The sequence below is a fragment of the Mycetomoellerius zeteki genome, unplaced genomic scaffold (genome assembly GCF_001594055.1).
Source record: "Mycetomoellerius zeteki isolate Tzet28-1 unplaced genomic scaffold, Tzet1.0 scaffold126, whole genome shotgun sequence".
NCBI classification, from domain to species: Eukaryota; Metazoa; Arthropoda; class Insecta; order Hymenoptera; family Formicidae; genus Mycetomoellerius; species Mycetomoellerius zeteki.
In genome coordinates, this window is record NW_017256190.1 from 235,916 (window position 1) to 255,957 (window position 20,042).

The window sequence follows — 20,042 nt, forward strand, 5'->3', positions numbered from 1 at the left end:
TTTCTTTTTTCGTGATTTCCTGCGAAACAAAGCAAAAAGGAGCATATGTCTATAGGACTTTTTTTCTTAGTTTTTTACTCCTCTACACGCTCCCGAAGTTTTGCCATTTAATTTGGAAACACCCTGTATATAGTGACATAATTTGTAGAATATGAAAATATACTCACAAATAATAGATGTGATATAAATTTATATGGAGAAATAATATTTAACATAATATTTATAATATTTAGATATGGAAACATTATATGTAACAAATTTATAAGAATACTAAACAATTATTAACACTTTTTCCTTGTTCTTTCATGTATTGTGTATATCTGTAGGAGATATTGTATGTAATATCCTTTTTATTATATAATCCGTAATTGCAAATAATTTTTGTATTATAAAAATTGATCCTAAAATATGGCGTTTTAATGCGATTCGGGCACACCAAGTTTTTTTCTTCACTATAATCCAATTGACCATTTTAGTCACTTTCAGTCTATCTTATGTGTCTTATGTAATATTATATCATTTACTTTGTTACAGCAAGCCCTTTAATTGCATCTCTGAGAAATCATACGGCATTGTCGTATCAGCGATCAAATATCGGCGCTCATTGATTCTATGCTCGCTCTTCCATGATAAACGATCGAGAATCTCGAGGAATCTGTATTATTATTATATTGCGTATTAATATTATAGGATTTTTTCTCGATGGAATCTGGCACGGTGTACGCGTAAAGTAGTCGAAGTGGATTTCGACCAGTTTCGACGCGGCCGAGCAAACGCCGTCGTCCAAATGCCGCAGCTTGGAATAGATGCGAGTTATGTAAAGGAAACCGGCCGGTCCCCGTGGATTCCGGCAGAGGAAAGCAGTTCCCCTTGCATTTTCACGGATTTTCGAAAGAAAACTTCGCTTCGAGCATCCGTCCAACTTGCGCCGTTAAATCCTTTGACAACCCCAACATTTTAAATCTTTAAGGCTGCAGATTCCATATTAAGAAAAAGATCTGATTGAAAATGGACGAATCAAAAGATTATATCAATCAGAATTCCGATTATCTCAACTAAAATTTAATAGATTCAACTAGAAAATTCTAATTCGCCCATTTTCAATCAGAATTCCAACTAGAGATATATTTTTCATAGCCATTCCCTTCCCTCTCTCTCTCTCTCTCTCTCTCCTCCCTCCCCCCTCTCTCTCTATCAATATGATTTAATATTAATCTCGATTCAATTAATTCTTCATTTTTCTCTAATTTTAAAATTAGAAAAATGGTTCAACCTTGATTTTGTATTTATATTAAATACCTTTACGTCGATCAATTTGTGTACGACGGTTTTAATATGCACTGAGTGCATACTGAGTGTGTCCAATTAAATTTGCTATTATTGTTCATCTTTTTTTAATTTGTAAAGAATTCGATATCGATTAGAATTGAATATTAAAGTTTATCTCGACGAGAGATAAGACCAATCCTTCGGTATTTATTTCAAAACTTACGTGATAATTTACGTGATTCTTATTATTAGCAAGAAAACATTGCGAGGAATTCGTCAACAACCTCGGCATTGAACGACAGCACCGGTTGATACATGCTATTGTTAGATCGACATCGATGGCAGGTCGTTCTTTTATCGCGGCATACAAACTTTAATGTAATTCAATACGACCCACGAGGAATGGGCTCCAAAGACTAGCTGGTGTAGGAGGGGGAAGAAGTAGAGATTTTGCGGACGATGTAGATATATTCGGAGGAATTTTGTAGGCAAAAATAACCGCGGTAGGCACCGGTGGCCGTCCAGCAGGGACGCGTCAGCGAGAATCCGAGGTTTTCGGGTGTTAAACTAGGTCTGTGCAATCGAATCAGAAAAGAAAGAAATTTTATTTATTATTCAGTTTTTAAAGATTTGTTTTTTAAGTTAAATAAAATATTATATAATTGCTGTTGAAATAGTAAACAAGCATTCTTCGAAGCTTTTCAACAAGATTAGATTTGATTAACGATAATATGGACGAACATTTATTGCCAATTTTCTTTAAAAATGTTAAACATATATAAGAATAACAATATAACTTGCAACTGTTTGGAAAATGTATTGCCTCAGGTGATTTTGTGGCATAAAAGTGTTTTACAATTAAATTATACGAGGATACTCAGTGGAAAGGAAGAAACATGAGAACGTAATTTTCGTATTTATGACTAGGAGATATAAATACGTTCCAAGTTATGAATAAAATGTGAAACGCGTATGAGATCGCAAGGAAAATGCATTAAAAATAGATCGTTGCAATTCCGCGAGGAGAAGCATTTAATGAAGCGTATTCGATTTGTTTCTTCAAGAGAAAAAACAAGATGTTAACAGCAAATATCGAGTATCAAGGTAGGAGTGCATCAGGAGGGACATCATAGTCCCGTTTTTTAAAGCGTTCGCGACCTCGATAAATTTAAACGGGAAGCCTTGAAGAAAGATTTTGCTACGATAGTTCCTGAGAATCAGGAAATATCTCTTCGAAAGCTTTCTCTAACACGAAGCTTGAAAAATTTTCTGCAAAAGTTCACAAAGATATTTAGTACTTTTACACCAGAAAAATTTCTAGTTGAAAATGAACGAATCAGAAGATTTTAATCATATCAGAATTATATAGTTATTTCAATTAGAAGTATAATTAGAGATCCTCCAATAAAAGTCTGGACACGAACCACAATTTCATATGTAAGGGTAGTAGTTTCAAAAAAAATCTGTGAGAGAGAAGATATACACAATTTATTATTTCTTTCTCTTTCTCATTCTGTTCTATCTGTTCCTTATCTATTTCTTTCTCTCTTTCTCTTTCTCAGGAATTGTTAAAACATGGCCGACTCAAAAGTGACTCTCTTATATTCAAGCTTTTATTAGAGGACCTCTAATTATAATAGATTTAATCAGAAAAATCGAATCCATTTTCAATCAGAATTCCAATTAATACAACCAGATTCTTTTTTCATTGTAATATGGCTCTTCGCGTCTCCACTCTATGGATTTCCCGGCTTTTAAAATTCTCCGACGTTAAGAATCTTAAAGTCGTTTGTGTTTTACTAATCATTTTTCAAATAAATTTTTTTCTAACTGCCTTTATATACAGATTTAATTCTTTTCCACAATTAAAGTATAAACAGTATAATGTAGTCCAACACTGAAAAAAGAAGTGTTTAATTTTAAGATATTAAAATGTTTTATTCTTGACTCTATTTTTTAAATACTTAAAGATATTTTAGTTTTAAACTTTTTAAATAGACAAAACACTACGTGTTTGGATTTAAAACACTATGCGTTTGAAATCCAAACACGTTTTGTCTATTGAAAAAGTTTAAAATTAAAATATCTTTAAGTGTTTAAAAAATGGAGACAAGAAACACATTTCTTTTTACAGTGAAAAAGGTTTGACTTTATGCCAAAAATGAAAAAGAGAGGTTGGAAAATTACAGTTTAATGTTATTGATTTCTAGCATCGATTCATAACAATATTTGCTTATTTGTATACAACGTTATACTTTAAACTAATATATATATAGTCTACACTCTTTATAATTGTAGTAACTACATAATTTAACATACATTAATTTTACATATGAAACTTGTATAATTGTTACTATTATATTTTTTTCTCTGAGTGTAAATCGTGGACAAGAAACGATTTATTTTTTTCTTCTTTGCCTAAACGCGCGATATCTTTCAACGCGTGCGTCCCTGCATGGATTTCTTGGCACGAGACCGGGAATTTAATGCCACACTTTCTAGCAAACCATAGAATCCGTTAATGGCATCGATCGCATCTCACGGAATTGAGCCAAACAATCGCTGAATGATCATTGAACGATCATGAGAAACGATAGCTCGTGACCCACTTACCAAAATTGCTTTTGCTCTTCAGCTTCGCACGATTTACGAGAGGATAACCACTTATGCCTAAATTCTAAACAAAATCGTAAGGCGATACATGTTCCTGTAAGACTTGTAAGAATTTTTAAGTGCTTGTACCTTTATACAATATTTTTTCAGACAGCTTCTTACTAGCCATAAAATTTACAAGAAATCGTAGATATTTACGAATATATATATATAATCATACGTCTTACGATACATAAGCATAAAATTAGAATACTAGTCATAAATTCTTATATACATGTTTTACGAGAACACATTACGAGTCTTACGATTCTGCTTAGAATTGATCCATTAATGTAATCGTGAGACAGAGTTCTCGAAATCATTATAAAATTCATATGAAATCTCTATGTATAATCCGATAATTATATATATGCAACCACGAGAAATCATTGTATAATATTAAATAAAATTGTATATTTTACCAAATGACTTTATATATGTAGTGAAAAAAATTATTTGTAATCAGATGAAATCATATGAAATCGTGTAATCTGTGGGACAATATTTCAGCTAGTGGTTTATACCATCTCGACGATTTAAGTACGATCGAATCGAAGCATACGTGTCGAAACAGAGGAATGCATCGTTCGTCACGTGAATTCGTCGCTGTCTCATCATGACAAATTGATTCTCTGCGACGATTTATTAAATAATTCTATTTGCGACGGTTTAATGTTGTTGACAACTTCCGCCGAAAAGAAATCTAACGTCAAATATAGATGCTCTTTTTCTATTTTCCGTATATAATTTTTATGTATTACATAAATACTAGTACCTTACAATTAATAACAAATTTTTTATTAAATATTAGATATTAAAACTTAGGCGTTTAAAATGTTAAGTATCTTGTGTATTATTTCTTTTCTATACAATCATATTTTTTATGTTACAGTATAAAGTCGAGAGTAGACTGAGGCATTAACATGGCCACGCAAAAAGCGAGATTAGTAAACAAACAGTTCAACTCTCCTATCAATTTGTATTCGCCACAGGCGATACAGGAAACTTTAGATAGACAGACTCAAATTCTGGCTAACGGTGCAGTCGGGTAAGTTGTACCAAATAAAAGAGTTAGAATAAATAAAATAAAGATTCACATTTACAAATGAATTTTTACAATACAATAGAACTCTATTTATCTTAATGTCAAGGAACAAGACAGTTCTGATAATCGAATGGTTCGAATAATAAAAACTCACTTGTTCTTTTCTCTATCGTAGTACCAGAATTTATTAGTTCCGATAATAACAGCTGACGTTCAGAAAACTAAAGTCGAGTACGTCAAGCTCCTATTATTCAAACTATAGCATCTATAGCGTCATAAAAGCTCAGCTATGAATTCGTATATTTAGAACTGAGCAAACTTGTTCGTATAAATGAAGTGCAGATAAAAGGAGTTCTACTCTGTAATAGTAATCACTTTCCAACAATAAATATATTATAATCGTTGATTTTTAATACCTGTCGAATGAATATTTATCTTTTTAAATATTTTAGAATAATCGTTACCAGTTTCATGAGAAAAATCATTGCGTACTATTTTATTTATTTCAGTCTATAAAGGTTCTATAACAAGGGCCACGAGCAATTTTGTCAAAATTTCACGAGAAAGGAAGGTATAATATATATTGTACTATCTCACTCTGTAGTCTTAATTAATATTAAAGAGTGAGATTATAAGTTAAAATGAGTGGTATGGCAATATAAAGTTTGGCAATAAATGTTATGAGAAAATAAACACCACTTAATTAACATAAATGACCTTTATTATCCCAAATAATCCTCCCTTATAGAGGCAATATATTTCCAACAACGTTCATACAGTTTCCGGACATTTTCACAGAGTTTCCGCAGCTATACGAAAATTATCGGAAATATATTGTCTCTAGGGGAGATTACTTTGAAGGACAATAAAGGTTTGTGTATCAATTAAGTATGGTATTTACTTTCTCATAACATTCTCCGAATTTTATTGCCACATCATGTATACAAGAAACTGTATATGTACCTTTTTTATTCGTAGGACTTTGATAAAATCGCGTTCAGATTCTGCTAGACTCTTTACTTCAACCTAAATACACATCCCTTGACCTAGTCCGGATCAAATTCAGATCCCACAGGTGAAAAGTCAATCGACTCGGATGACTCACGAGCGAAACCGCGTGGCGAATCTGAACTAAATCCCGGCGACCACCTTGCGTCAATCATCAGCTCGTGGTCCACGTGGTGTCATGCAATCGTTCGTGTATCGGCCGATGTCAGTCGGTCGCGCGACGACGCCGGTCGCATGAATCAGCCGTCGGCGTCGATTCCGTTCGCAACGTCAGTTATTTTCGGCAAACCGAATCACCGGCCTGCGCGAAAACGACGGCTTGCACCGCCGCGTCTCATCTTCGTACTTGACTTAGTTTCGCGTTTGATGGACCGTGGACGCGCACCGGTTCGCCTGCTGTTCCGTTCTTCTTCACCATTGTAATCGTTCTTTCTATTATCCTTGCCGCTTTGAGATTACATCCTGTCGAGATGATCGCCACGAAAAGGTGACCTTCGATTTTCGATCCTTAAAATCTTGGAGATTCTTCTGAACCTTCTCTTTCATGAGATCTTGCCTCTTTCTTCCTTTCTGCAAATTCGTGATTTTTGTAAACGCTAACCAAAAAAACGTTCTAATTAAATCAAGGAAAGAACTCCAAATAACATTTTAACACCGAGCAAAATTTCTGATTATAATAATCAGAAATTCTGTTTGTTCTCGTTAAAATGTCGTTCTTTTTGAGTCCTTTTGTTGGTTTAATCAGAACATTTTGTTCAGTGTATGAAGCAAATATTTTCTATATTTTCTTTTATTATAAAAAATCGACTTTATATTTTAAAATATTTGTTTATGAATGTCACTGTTGTCAGGAATTAACATATTTTTTCAGTCATATAAATCTGCAAAAAAATTATAATGCGCGCTTCATATTATTTAAGCGTTAAAGTAAACATAGTTACGACGTTTCATCCATAATTGTCGCAACGTTATTTTCCGAGAAGCAAAAGCGGAAGCAACTATTTCATTTTATTCATATGGATGTTTCTGTAGCATTCGAAATATTATTAGCGAGTCGAACTTAAACGTGGAAATCTCTTTTTCCAGGATCGACTTCAGTCAGTTGGCCAAACCAGCGAACTTGCAGAACAGCGCGGTTCTACGTATGCTCGAAGAAGAAGAAGCGAGGCAGCGCGGTGGTCAACCTGGTAAGTGAAGAAATGCCTCTGCAAAATTTACATATTTCTAGAAAATGTAATTTAAGATTAGGATTAGGAAGATCATAACGTCCATAATTTGATAACGACAGACTGATACTTAAAGCCTGCGGCACTGATGCTTGTTTTCCTGCTGGAAATTGCTAGCTGGATCAGAATCTTGCCATCGTATTGACAATACCAACATCGCAGTCAATACGGTGGCAAAAATCTAATCTAGCTCAGCTAGCAATCCAGCAGGAAAGCAAGTATCGTATGTCTACTTTAATATGAATTTAGATTGACCTGTTTACTCGGACAAATTTGCGTTCAATTCATTCACTAAAGTGTATCTGAGCCTCCAGGGGATCCTAAAGTCATCAGTTTTGTGGATCCAGTAAGAGTTATACACATACGATTTATGTGTCATTGATATGTTATTGTTACATCTATATTGTACACACACATATACCGGGTGTCCCGTAAAGACCCGAACAACGCTTAAGGGGAGATTCCTGAGATCATTTTGACAAAAATTCTAATACCAAAATGTTGAGGCTATAATAACTTTTGAATTATAACTGGTTAAAGATAATGTGTAATTCGAAAACTATATATTATAGCCTCGATATTTTCGTATTAGGATTTTCATCTCAGAATGTTCAAAAGAAATAATCCAAAAATAATATTAGAGGCTACTTTTTATAAAAGTAAAATGGTTTTTTACTTATAAGCATTTAAAGTTAGCTTATAATTAAAAAAATTATTATAGTTCGACATTTTGATATTAGAATTTTCGTCTCAAAATGATCTTAGGAATCTCCCTTTAAGCGTTGTTCGGGTCTTTACGGGACACCCGGTATATACGTATAAATTTTCTAATTAATGACGAATTCGATTGAAAGCATTGGTGCGTATTAAGCCGTTGTACACTGATTTAATTTGAGTATGAAAAATGAAATGCAAATATTTCGAATTATGAAATACATATTTTATCTGTAATAGTACAATAAAATGTATTGAGTATTTCACGATTTAATCGATTTCTATGTTTATTTATAAACATTTCTTTATGTTATTTTGTGTACGACGACTTTAATGTCCACCACAGTGCGCACTGAATGCGTCCAATCGAATTCGCGTTAACTAATCTTTCATACGTATATTAGGTATCTAAGCCTAAATCTAAGAATTCAACATTGTTTATTCATGTAATCTCTAGTCTAAACCAAGATTGTTTTATACGTACAAGAGAAGTATAAAGCGAATATTGTTACGAATAGACGCAAGAAGCCAATGGCTACGTTCAACGGAAAAAGCAGTTTACTGTTGTAAAATTCTTTATAATATGATTGATTTATTTATTAGATCCAAGAGAGGAACTAAAGGCAAGACTAATCATATTAAAGAATTTTACAACAGTTACAAAATTCCTTTTTCTACTGATTGTGAGCCAATAACAAAACTGTCATTTTCTAACAATTTCTTTTGTTTTTGGCATAAAGTCGACCAATTTGGACTACATTATCATTTATACTTTAATTGTGTAGGAGTAGAAAAGAACTTTTAAATCTGTGTATATAAAAGTAGTTAGAAAAATTATTTAAAAAATAATTGGTAAAATAAACCACTTTAGGTTCTCTTTAAAAGAACTTTCAGAACGATAATGAGTCACAGATACAAATATTATCAGTCATCGATCACCTGGCCTGGGGCGACATCAGCTCCTTGAGTTAATGCCACTATCGTTGGCAACACGTTTTCAATTTAGCATGACACAACCATTACTCTTTGGCCACGGCTCAAAGACGCGAGTTCACCAGATTAGCAACGTGTTTTCGCAAAACACACGAGCACCTCCGTCCGAACACCGCGTGCGTTGTGTTCGAGAAAGGCCCTCTTTGTGAAACACGCCGCATTGATTCACCTCCTAAAAGTTGTCTTCAATTAGAGCGGAGAATCATTGTATCCGAATGTCAAGCGCGCGTTTTCGATGCTAAATTCGCCAAGAATAAACTTACTATTAAAACGAGAATCCGCTTATATTATAATTCATATAAATGATATAGATATCTATATATATACCTATATGTATATATATATATCTCAAAAACAACGGCGATATTTTAAATGATCAAGTTACAGGAAACACTTTGTACAGTGTCAAATTTAATAATCGTTTTTTAGTCTAAAATAAGGACATATTTAGTAGGAGCAGCGGCGACTTAAATTAAGTTAAATTTCACACTATAGATTTAACAGAGAAGGACGCTGCCCCACCCTGATCGGGCACAATGTCAAGCCCCACTCTTTGGCTGGTCACCAGAAAGGCTCTAAAATCGGTAGCCAGCTAGTTTCCGCGATAATGAAAAGTACAGGTGACTCCGCATAGCGTTAGTAGCTGGCGGATGCCTGTTTTGGCAGAGTCGCGTTCCTGATCGCTGTGGCGGCCGAACCAGCGAGCTCGCTGGGTATCGCATCGGTATGTGGACGAATAGGGTCCAGGCGGGTTTATTAGTTGCCAGGAAATATGCGTTTGCACTTTGCACGATTAACGACGCGCGACCCCATATGGATGTCGTAATATTCGGCCGCCTGTTGCGACACGCGGTGCATGCGATCGATATAATACGAGAGCCGCGTGACACAGTTAAATTAAAATTGTGCACGTCGTTAGATACTATTTTGATGGAATGATGAAAGAAATTTTGCGGAAAAAACGACATTGCTGCGAGCCATCGTGTGAATAAAGTTGAATCAAGTGCGTCATTGACGAAAATTGATGACGGCGGTTCGATGAAAAATCGCGATTAAATCAATATGCGAGACATTGATGACGTTAGTGACACGATAAATGAGTGACTCTTTCTTTATCGTCTATCGAAATCGATTATAATTTTAATAATACAGTATCAGTTTTCTCAAATTTACATTAATCTACAGAAGACGTCGGTATTCAAAAATACCATTTTTATCCTCTCGTAAACTGTGTAACGCTAAAAGTACTCTAAGGTTTCTTACTCTTAAAATACTAAGCGAATAGATTACTGTGAAAATAAAGAAAGTGATGAAAATAATATTTCTTCAATATAAAGGACATAATTATTGAAAAATCAAAAAGTTTTAGAATCCTATTTTTTATACACACAAAAAATAATTTTAATTATCTAAAACATTGAAACATGTCAATGATGATCGCTCAGTACTTTTAATGTTAAAGTCTCGTCTTTAAAGAACTCATATCTGTATGATATAATTCAAGCGAATTTGTCCAAATCCAATTGATTAACACAGATATATCGCAGTATATGATTGCTATCATAAACTAAGAAATTTCATACCTCGCCAAACTGATCTTTGTCTCTACGAAACTCTATTATTATCTTAGGTCTCAAACGAGTAGCTTGGCCACCGCCCCCAGAGGATCAAGACTTCGACTACATCGAGCAAGCTCCCGTCCAAGCGAAGGTAATATAACAGATAATTAGATACGTGTGTACATATTTTCGCGCTAAAGAATCAGATTTCGTTGTCCCATCATTTTATGCTGCTTCAATAAGACAAAAGGCAATGACAACAAAAAAAGTTTGCAACTCTTATTTTTCGAACAGTAATACAAATTCATCGAAAGCGAAATGATGATAAAATATTGATGATAAGAAAAAAATTAATTGCATCATGGTGTAATATTTATTGCAAAAATGTTGAAATCAAATTTTGAAGACCTGCTGCCCTTTCTCTTGTTAGCGTAGCAACTCTCTATAAATTCTTTAAAGTAAATTTCTTTTAAAAAGTCTTTTAAAAAGAATGAAGTCTCACTCCAAAGAATTTAAAAAGAGTACACTTATCATTTCATACAGACGAAATGAGGATATAGATATAACGAGCATATAATGAAGCAATTAGATCGTGACATTTTCAAGAATCCCCGAAAGGACACGGATATACTTTTGAATGTCTACGTGTTGAATGCATTCTTTTTTCGTAATATTTTTTATCTCCATTTAGTGCGATAGCTTCTCCTGCATCTTGCCATGCGTGTGAGTGCAACGATGTTCGTTACGTGTTTCTTTTATGTATTGTTCACGCTCGTTCTTCTCTGTGTATGCGTATCAGTCCTATTTCGCTCGGAGCAGAGATGGAGAACAAATACGCGATATATATCGCAAGTCTCTAAATTAAGTCAGCAATTTTGGCTGCATGGCATATTCTTCGATAAAATTGAAGTCGATTTCAAGCAATTTTTTTAAATTGTCATTAAATCTCGGAATAATTATGCTTCAAATAAAAAAATCGACTGAAATATTGTCGTCTTTAACGAAGAATAAAATAAAACTTTGTAACAACTGTAGCGATTATAATAATCAATATTTTATACATTATTGTTTCATTAAACGAAAAATCGATACGACATGTTCCATCTCTGACTCGCACGCAGTGAATATCGATATCGTTAGAAAGTTTACTATACAAAGCGGCATTCGAATATCATTGTATTTCTTGAACACGCGAATCCGCCCATTGCGGTCGTCGAGGCAGGTTTACCGATTAATTATTTGCAGGAAGCGAAAAAAGAAAAAACGATAGATTGTTGTCAAATTGGTGCTCGTCCCTTTTGATAAAACCGACGATGCTTGGCTCGAGCGAATCGCGGCCAGATTTTGAAAAATTTTTAATCTAAATACAATCGAGAATAATATATGAATTAATTCGATTAAATATAATTAAAGAGTTAATCTTATACCTTCATTAGTAATCAGTTTGAATATTCTACATAATTATTTTGATAATCGAACAAAATTATTTTCTGCATCTATCTAGTTTGAATATAATGTAAAAATGTAATGTAATGTAACGTAATGTAAAAATTTTTTTGTATAAATATTTTATTTTACATATACAAGTCTAGATTCTTAATGATAATTCGAGATTCACACACACACACAGTAACAACTAATCTCTCTGCTTTGATATTTTATCACTTATCCGATGGTCATTTTTTTATACATCAATTCCATAAATCTCCTTATCGTTCTATTTATTCAAATTATCAGTTTCTAATTTTTTATTGTGCAAATAGTGTTAACAACATTAATGACTTGAGGAACGTCCAGTATTTAAAAGAGATGATTTATGCCCGTTTCTACCAATGTAGATTAATTATAATCTCGATTCAATTTGCTCATCTTTTTTAAATTCTTAGGACTAGAAAGGGATGAAAAGTTAATTGAATACATTGATAGAAACGGGCATTAAATAAATAATATAAACATACGAGGATTATAGACATCGCGTTATTTCTCGCAAATCTTCGCGCATCATCTCTCTCCTTTTTGGGACGACAGACACCAGTCCGTGCGTTCGCTCGAGCCTACAAAATTATCTGTTTTCCTCCGGTAAGACCCGTGGGTACGGTGAGTTCGGCTCGTACCAGAGCAGTCCCTCGTCGGGTCCGTCACCCCAACCGTCCTCGACGGTCGCACGGTCGTCGACACAGAGCGCCGTCCCGTCGTCCCCGTCGCCGATCAGTCCTGGCGGCACGCTCCTGCGACAGCCCTCGTACTTCCAACCGCAACAGACGAACCTCAGGAGCTGGGCGCCCGTGACACCCCCGGCAACCTCGCCGCTCTCTCAGCAGCATCCCCTGTTTCCGAGCCAACAGCAGCAACAACAACAGCAGACCCAGCCTTGGCAGGTAGGTGATGCTTGCATAAACGTGATGGTCAGTCCTCCGCAATTTTGGATGAAGAGCCGATAATTTCGCGGTAAGAAACGATGGCACGTGGCAATTGTTTGCGATCTTGGATGTAAGAAGCATCGTCGCCGTTGATGTTTATGCGAGAGATATATTATTAGTTAACGCATGTTGCTCTTCCTCTCTGTCTCTCGCACTCAGAACCCATGCACTCAGAATCATTGCGGCGTGAGACGGTTTTAGTCAAGCGAGGATAGTGGAAGATTTGCAGGATGGCAACTGGTACGGTCGTAAATGTCTTCGCGTGGGTGTGACACACTCGCGACAGTGGGCGAATCTTTATCGCTGTGCCCTTTGCATTCTTCCAGCAGCACCCCCAGGATCCATACGACCGGGCACCGCAGAGGCAGCAACAGAATCTATCCGATTATTATACATCCACCCCTGCGGCGTTCGAGGCACCACCCTCCACTATCATCCTTCGTCCTGAGCCGCCTATCTCGCAGGTGAGAGTTTGGTACATACAAGATTAAAGAACTCAAATCTCGTCGCTAAATAATTATAATTCTAGTTCTTTAAGCCCAAGGAACGCATCAAGTCAATTAGAGAAAGTTAAAATGGTTTTATTTTGACGATAAAAGTCCAAATGATGATTTTAAAATTATTTATTGACGTTAAGAATCAAAGTCATTTGGATTTTTTGTTGACACACTCGTACAGAAGTCATAATAATATCATAAGGACATCATCATCTTATTTGTCATTTAAGATAAATGTCCCAGTTTTCGATCATTTATTGAAGAAGCAGTTATTATTAAGTATCTGTAAATATAAATCTTAAAATAAACATTTTAAATAAATCATTGGTATATTATGTTTGTAGTTTAAAGTTTAGAGTCATTGTGTAATATTTTATTAAATAAAATTTAATATAATGAATTAATATAAAGTATATGAGATGATTTTGACTTTAATGCTTAATTATTTTAAGAACAAATAACTTTTGTGAAAACAGGCCTTAATCACTTTTTGAAAGTAATGTTTTATGTCCGATATTATGTTACAACTCCCGCGCAACTATGATCCGGCCAAGAATAAAGCGATAAAATATTACGCGAGTTTCCGAAACGTCGCGTTTAATATCAGACGTGGGTTGCACGGTGCGATACAATATTTTTGCGAGAGTATCCGTGCGAGATCTCTAACGAGAGCTGCCTTTGGCAGCATATCAGCCGTTAAATATACGTCGTCGTCATTCCGGCAGCATCGATTACATCTCTCTTGTCCGTAACTTACTTCTAAAAATATCCTGAATATCTAGATGTTTCTGTGAATATCTAGATATTTCTAATCTGATCCATGACTTCGAAAGAATAATACAGCTCCTGCATCACTATCCAAAGAAAACAGTCAAAATAATATTATATTGACTGAAATATGACATAAATTGACAAATTCGATCAATGATCAGTCAATATAACGTCAAATTGATATTATTTTTATTTTCTTGTTCTCCTTAGTAACAACAATGCGGTTCTTTCAGATATTTCTGGTACTCGCAAAATTGAGTTTTGAAAATACGCAAAAAAAAGATACAATCATTTTCTCGGTTAGCAAATATAATCCGATAAAAGTCTGAAAGAATTAGATACTTTACAATATGATGGCATCATCTTTCTTGTAAAGTAAAAAAGTTTTTACACCACAACTTGCGCCTCTTTAATCGCATTGTACTCTCATTAGCCTTGATTTTCTTTGTTTCTTATGCTAAAAGAATAAACTTAAATTAATTGATGCTCTCTACTATGTTGTACATTTACACGGTCAGATCTTATTTCTTATTTGTTAAATTAATTGCAAAAAGAAAACGGAATCAAGCGACGCGGTAGCATCGTGACGCCAAGTGCATAAAAATATGAAACAGCTAGGCCGCTTGACTACTTGACTTGATGCGAACGACATATTTATATATGTCGTGCTGCTGCCAAATTCGTGATCACTAGCTTTTCTGGAGTTTTAACATCGACAAACTTTCGATTAAAATTACTCATCGTCAGAATAGTTTCCGATGTCGTTCGACGTCTTGCGGCATCATTCTCTCTCTCTCTCTCTCTCTCTCTCTCTCTCTCTCATTTTTTTATTCTTTAATTTTTTCAATTTTTTAATTTTAATTTTTTATCTTTATTGTTTACGTTTATTTTTATTTTTTAATTTTTTTTCCTGTACTTTGCTGTGTTGCGCACTGTTTCATCTTGTATTTAAAGTTCTTAGAGGACTTGCCCTAGAATTAAAATAAATGCTTAATGAATTAATCAATTTCTCTCTCTCTCTCTCTCTCTCTCTCACTCTGAATGAAGGCATTGTGAAAGCAGTTTGATGAACAAAACGTTTTACATGTGTGCGTTTATAAGTGAGACTGAAAAAATCTAAAAATCTGAAATGATCACTTTTCGGGACTTGATCTTCAGATCTCGATATCGATTGCCCCAATTTTATTCGGACTGGTCGCAATCGAAAGATCGCGCTGGCATTATATCATAAAAGTATTGTTAGATTTTTGATTGCGATATTAGTTTCTGAGTAATTTTAATCGAAAGTTTGCTAATGTCAAAACTTCGGAAAAAGCTAGTGCTAGCGTTGCGAATTTGATATGAACATATAATATATAGTCGCTTGATTTTTAAATTTTCTTTTCAATCCTGTATTGCATCTTATATGAGACATAATTATAAAAAATTGTAATTGTAATGCAACATACTTCGAATTTTAAAAAAACATAATTTATAGCGAATGAAAGCTATATTTGAATCTGTTAATATAATGAGATAAGAGAGTGAATTCTATTTTACAATGACAAATATATTTATTTAAAAAAAAACTGCTTTGATTTTTTTAGTCGTTTAATAAGACGGTGGAATTTTTATCTGACGCGAATTTCTACTCACGTCTGAGATAATACATATATTCGGATATACAAGAGCACAGCTTTTACTTGTTGAATATACATCAAGTGTATCACATTGTCAATTGTATCTATGAAAATATACCTTATCAAATATTTAATTACATTTCAAAGCAGTGTAATTTCAGACTTCATTGATATTCGATAAGGTTCTCAGACTCCTTTGAAACTTACAAGATAAGTATACGGGTTAGGGTGAGTAAAGGGTGTGTTAGAGGTAACGATACGTGCATAAACTATGCGCTTGTTAACTCAAAGATAGATACTTTTGCGATAGTTTAGGCTGTTTAGGGTGTTTAGGGGAAGCAATTTCGTGTCGTGATTACCACAAATTTGTAAATTGGTGTAACCTCGAGCATGTCTGTCGACCAACCCTCACGCTTTGTTCATTATCAGCTCCAGCGAGGGAGGCAACAATGGAGAGGGACGGAGGGTAGTCCTCCAGACAATTGCCTCTAGGTAACTTTGTCATATAACATACCTATCTCGTGTATGAACCGCAAATCATTAAAAACAATACACTGCGCGGAAACCACAGACGGGTGGAGAGTAATCCTGCAGACAACTACATAAAGGGCAGTTATTATATAATATATACCCTTCTCATCCCTTCGCGGTTTCCGCACGAGTCATTCGTTTTTTATCTGCGAGCTCGTACAAGTACTAAACACGAGACAGGTACGTCCGTCATGACGGAAAATTTAGCTATAAATACGTGTATATTATTATGCGTATATTTATTCAGTAAATAAAAATTCGATATTACTTGAACTATGATCGTGACGTATCCTATATGTACGTAAAAACTCACATGAGATTATAAATTTTATGCTAAAAAATTATTGTCACGGGAAGAATGTTGTTATTAAATTGCTTGTCAAAGAGAGTAAAGAATTTCATTAATTGTCAAGAAATAAAGAGAACTTGATCTATTTACATTGATAAATAATTAAATATTAAGGCAATTACCGTAATTAAATTTCTACATTTATTATTGTAACAGAATTATTTATTTATCACATTATTCATTTACGAATTCAAACAGCTGTTTATTCGCTTAGTTGTCACTTATTTAGGTGTCTCTTTGACAAATCAAATCGATATCATCTGCTGATTCGTTGAACCGACAAGCGCAGTGTAGCCATGGACGTATAATTAACGCGATTATTATATACGCGTAAATACATAAAAATCGGACAACTGTTAAATCGACCCTTTGTTCTCATTAACATTATTACATGTAATTAACGTCAATGTATCTATTGCTGTTTACATCTCAACGGTTTCTGCTAACAGTTTTCTTTAATAATAGATATAACAACGGTTATTTGCATTTAGATTATTTGCACTTTCACATCGCGATGTAAAAATGAGTATATCTCGTACTAAAATATTGATATCAGATATCTTTCCCTGTTGTGTATTACAATACAATACACAACAGGGACAGATGTTGAATCCTGAAGTTTAATATTCGATTTTTACATTTATTGCTATATTACATTGTTACATCTATTGTTATATATATATATATTCGAAGTAATATATAATCATTTTACATCATTTTATATTAATTATAATATAATTAAAATATAATGTGATATAATTTATATAAAATAATTAAATATTTATATAATATTTGTATGCTTATTATTGGATTGGTAAAAAATCTCGTTTTTTATTTTATGCAATACTTTTTTGTTATAAGATGCTTTGATATATATGTGTCTTATTTTATTCATTGTAGACACGTGATCGTTAATGCCTTAATATGTCTTTTCCATGCTTCCTCGTTCCTTCTCATCCCTTCCATAAACGTGCAACTTGGGGGTGGCATTAATGTGTACATAATTTACGGTCCTGAATACTCGACTCCTCAACCCTTTCGCTACGATGCGACGCGGCGACGAGCGACTACATATATAGGGTGCCTTCCAACAAGCAACACAGTGCGACACAGTGATCATGTCATCTTTGTTTAACATTGGCAAACAACAAGCATGTAATGATCCATTGTGTCACACCGTGTCATTTGTGTTACTTGTTGGAAGGCACACATAGTCGCTCGCAAAATTCCGTACATTTATTCTGGATTTGCAAAATACAGCTCTGTCTATATTTTGTTTATTCTCTGATATGTTTATGTCAATATCGCTCAATATTGCTTTATTTCACTTTGTCTCGATTTTTTTGCGCAACATGTACATTTCTGGCTCGGATGTCTTTAAAGGGATCCTAAAGTCGTGCTATTTTACCGATTATTTTTCAAATAAGTATTTTTCTAACTGCCTTTACAGAATTAAAAATCCTTCTCCACAACTAAAATATAAGTGATAATGTAGTCCAAACCAGTTGACTTCGTAAGAAAAACGAAAAAAAGTTGAAAAATTACAGTTTTTTTATCGGCTTCTGGCGTCAACTCGTAATTATACTTGCTTTATATAAAAGTTTTGTACTTTATACCTATATATATATATATAAAATTAGCTCGGTTGTAAACAAAACGCCCAAGGAAAACAAGAAAATCAAAATAATGTTAATTTGACGTCATATTGACGTTGTTTGATTTTTTCTCCTTGAGCGTAATGATATTATAAAACTTCGGTTACTCGATATTTTTTGTTGCGCCATTTTCCGTCTTTCCAATCTCTCTTATTTCAAATAGAAATAACAGAAGTCATATAATGATATCGTCAGGACATCTCATCGCATTTGTCACTCATAAGTTCATTTTTAACTATCAAACGATGTCATGATGACATTTTGTGATATTATTAATCATGACTCTATGTTCTATCTGGGATTATCGCCGCTCTTGATCCACAGGCACCAGCACCGGTGTATCAGGCCCAACCCGCAGCAACAAAAGCTCCGGCGACAGGCAATATGCGAGGAGATCTGAAGTGGCCACCAGCGTCCGTGAAGGCCCAGTTCGAGGCGGAGAACCGTGCCAGGATGGAGCTCGCAAAGGGCCCTGCTGTTAGGCCTCGTCGAGTGCACAAGGACTATAGCGGTTTCTTCGCGCAACACGCCCTGAACAGCACCTATCCGGGCTACCGAGCACCTCCTGGCACCCAGTACTTCACCCCGGCTTATCAACATTAGCGAATATTCCATTTCCGAGCAACGCATTCGAGCACGAGGCATCGTCCTGAGTTTCTCATCGATTGGGATGTTCAGGACGCTGCTTGCGGATCTTGCGAGATTCGCAAGAACCAGAGAAACGCATGAGAGCCGATTTCTTTGTGAATAGGAAAATCACGACTGTAAAAAAAAATTCGATGCAGAATTTCGTCTTTTTTTTTGCAACATGATTTCTTCTTTTCTTCATTCACGCGTATCTGCGCACGAATTGTGCTGCAACTCTTTCAGAATATGATTCAGTTAATTGAAGAGAAATTCCACATCATGCGTTTCCCGGGTTTTTAGAGACTTCCGATCTGGATTTCGAGCTTCAACGAACCTGTATATACAGAGACTGAACGGTTACCTTTCATCTTTGCAGGGTAGCGTAAACTAATAACAATTACCGAAAATCTGGCTCATTTACAGCATTCGATTTATTATTCGAGCATCGTCGTTCGGAGTTCCCACACTTGTGAGCGTCGCGTTCTCCTTTTTTTAATCTAAATTCTTAGGTATGTTTACATTTATAATGAAACGGGGAGGGGGGGTAGGATAAAGATATAATAGCTTATTTATTTATTTAAAAAATTAATTTTATTTCTTCACGCAAGAAACTGCTTTGTTTTCTCTAATCTAGACTCTTATTTGTACGAAGACATCCCTGGTTTGGGAATTTCTGATCTAGGTGGACTCAATGTTGTGATAGAATTAACGCTGCGAACAGATTTTACAGGTTTACAAGACTAACGCTTGCCATACGAATCACAAGAGTGGCGGATCACAAGCGATTGCTTAAGGGAGAACAACAATGTGGCAGCAGATTGTGCTTTTTACTGCGAAGGCCACGATTTGGGAAAATAACGAACATCGAATACAAATAAAAATCCGCGAAATAAACGATCGAGTCATACAATCGGAATACAAAATAATGTATTCGGAAAGAAAGTGATATGTATCGAATCACTGAAATGCGACGCGTTAGATAATGCGACTTGGCGACGATCTGCCCGTTAACTAACTAACGAATAATTTTTAATAATGTAACATATCGATGTGAATAAATAAATATTACAATTTATGCTAGACAATGTACCGGTAATTATTATTATA

At 34.7% G+C, this 20,042-nt stretch overlaps 1 protein-coding gene across 5 annotated transcripts in view; it reads left to right on the forward strand.

Moving 5' to 3' along the window:
* The window catches only part of LOC108731384 (vegetative cell wall protein gp1), a 22,780-nt gene extending 2,976 nt beyond the window's left edge, over nucleotides 1–19,804 (forward strand). For 2 of the 5 annotated variants that reach the window (XM_018461687.1, XM_018461686.1), the window contains 6 exons: nucleotides 4,814–4,969; nucleotides 7,061–7,161; nucleotides 10,538–10,617; nucleotides 12,551–12,844; nucleotides 13,213–13,350; nucleotides 18,633–19,804. In XM_018461687.1, the coding sequence (XP_018317189.1) occupies nucleotides 4,845–4,969; nucleotides 7,061–7,161; nucleotides 10,538–10,617; nucleotides 12,551–12,844; nucleotides 13,213–13,350; nucleotides 18,633–18,911 (1,017 nt within the window). In that variant the 5' untranslated portion in view covers nucleotides 4,814–4,844 and the 3' untranslated portion in view covers nucleotides 18,912–19,804. Of the gene's footprint in view, nucleotides 1–4,813; nucleotides 4,970–6,314; nucleotides 6,462–7,060; nucleotides 7,162–10,537; nucleotides 10,618–12,550; nucleotides 12,845–13,212; nucleotides 13,351–18,632 lie in introns of those variants that run through there. The other 3 variants (XM_018461688.1, XM_018461689.1, XM_018461690.1) reach the window with 3 other exon arrangements.
* The last annotated feature ends 238 nt before the right edge of the window (nucleotides 19,805–20,042 follow it).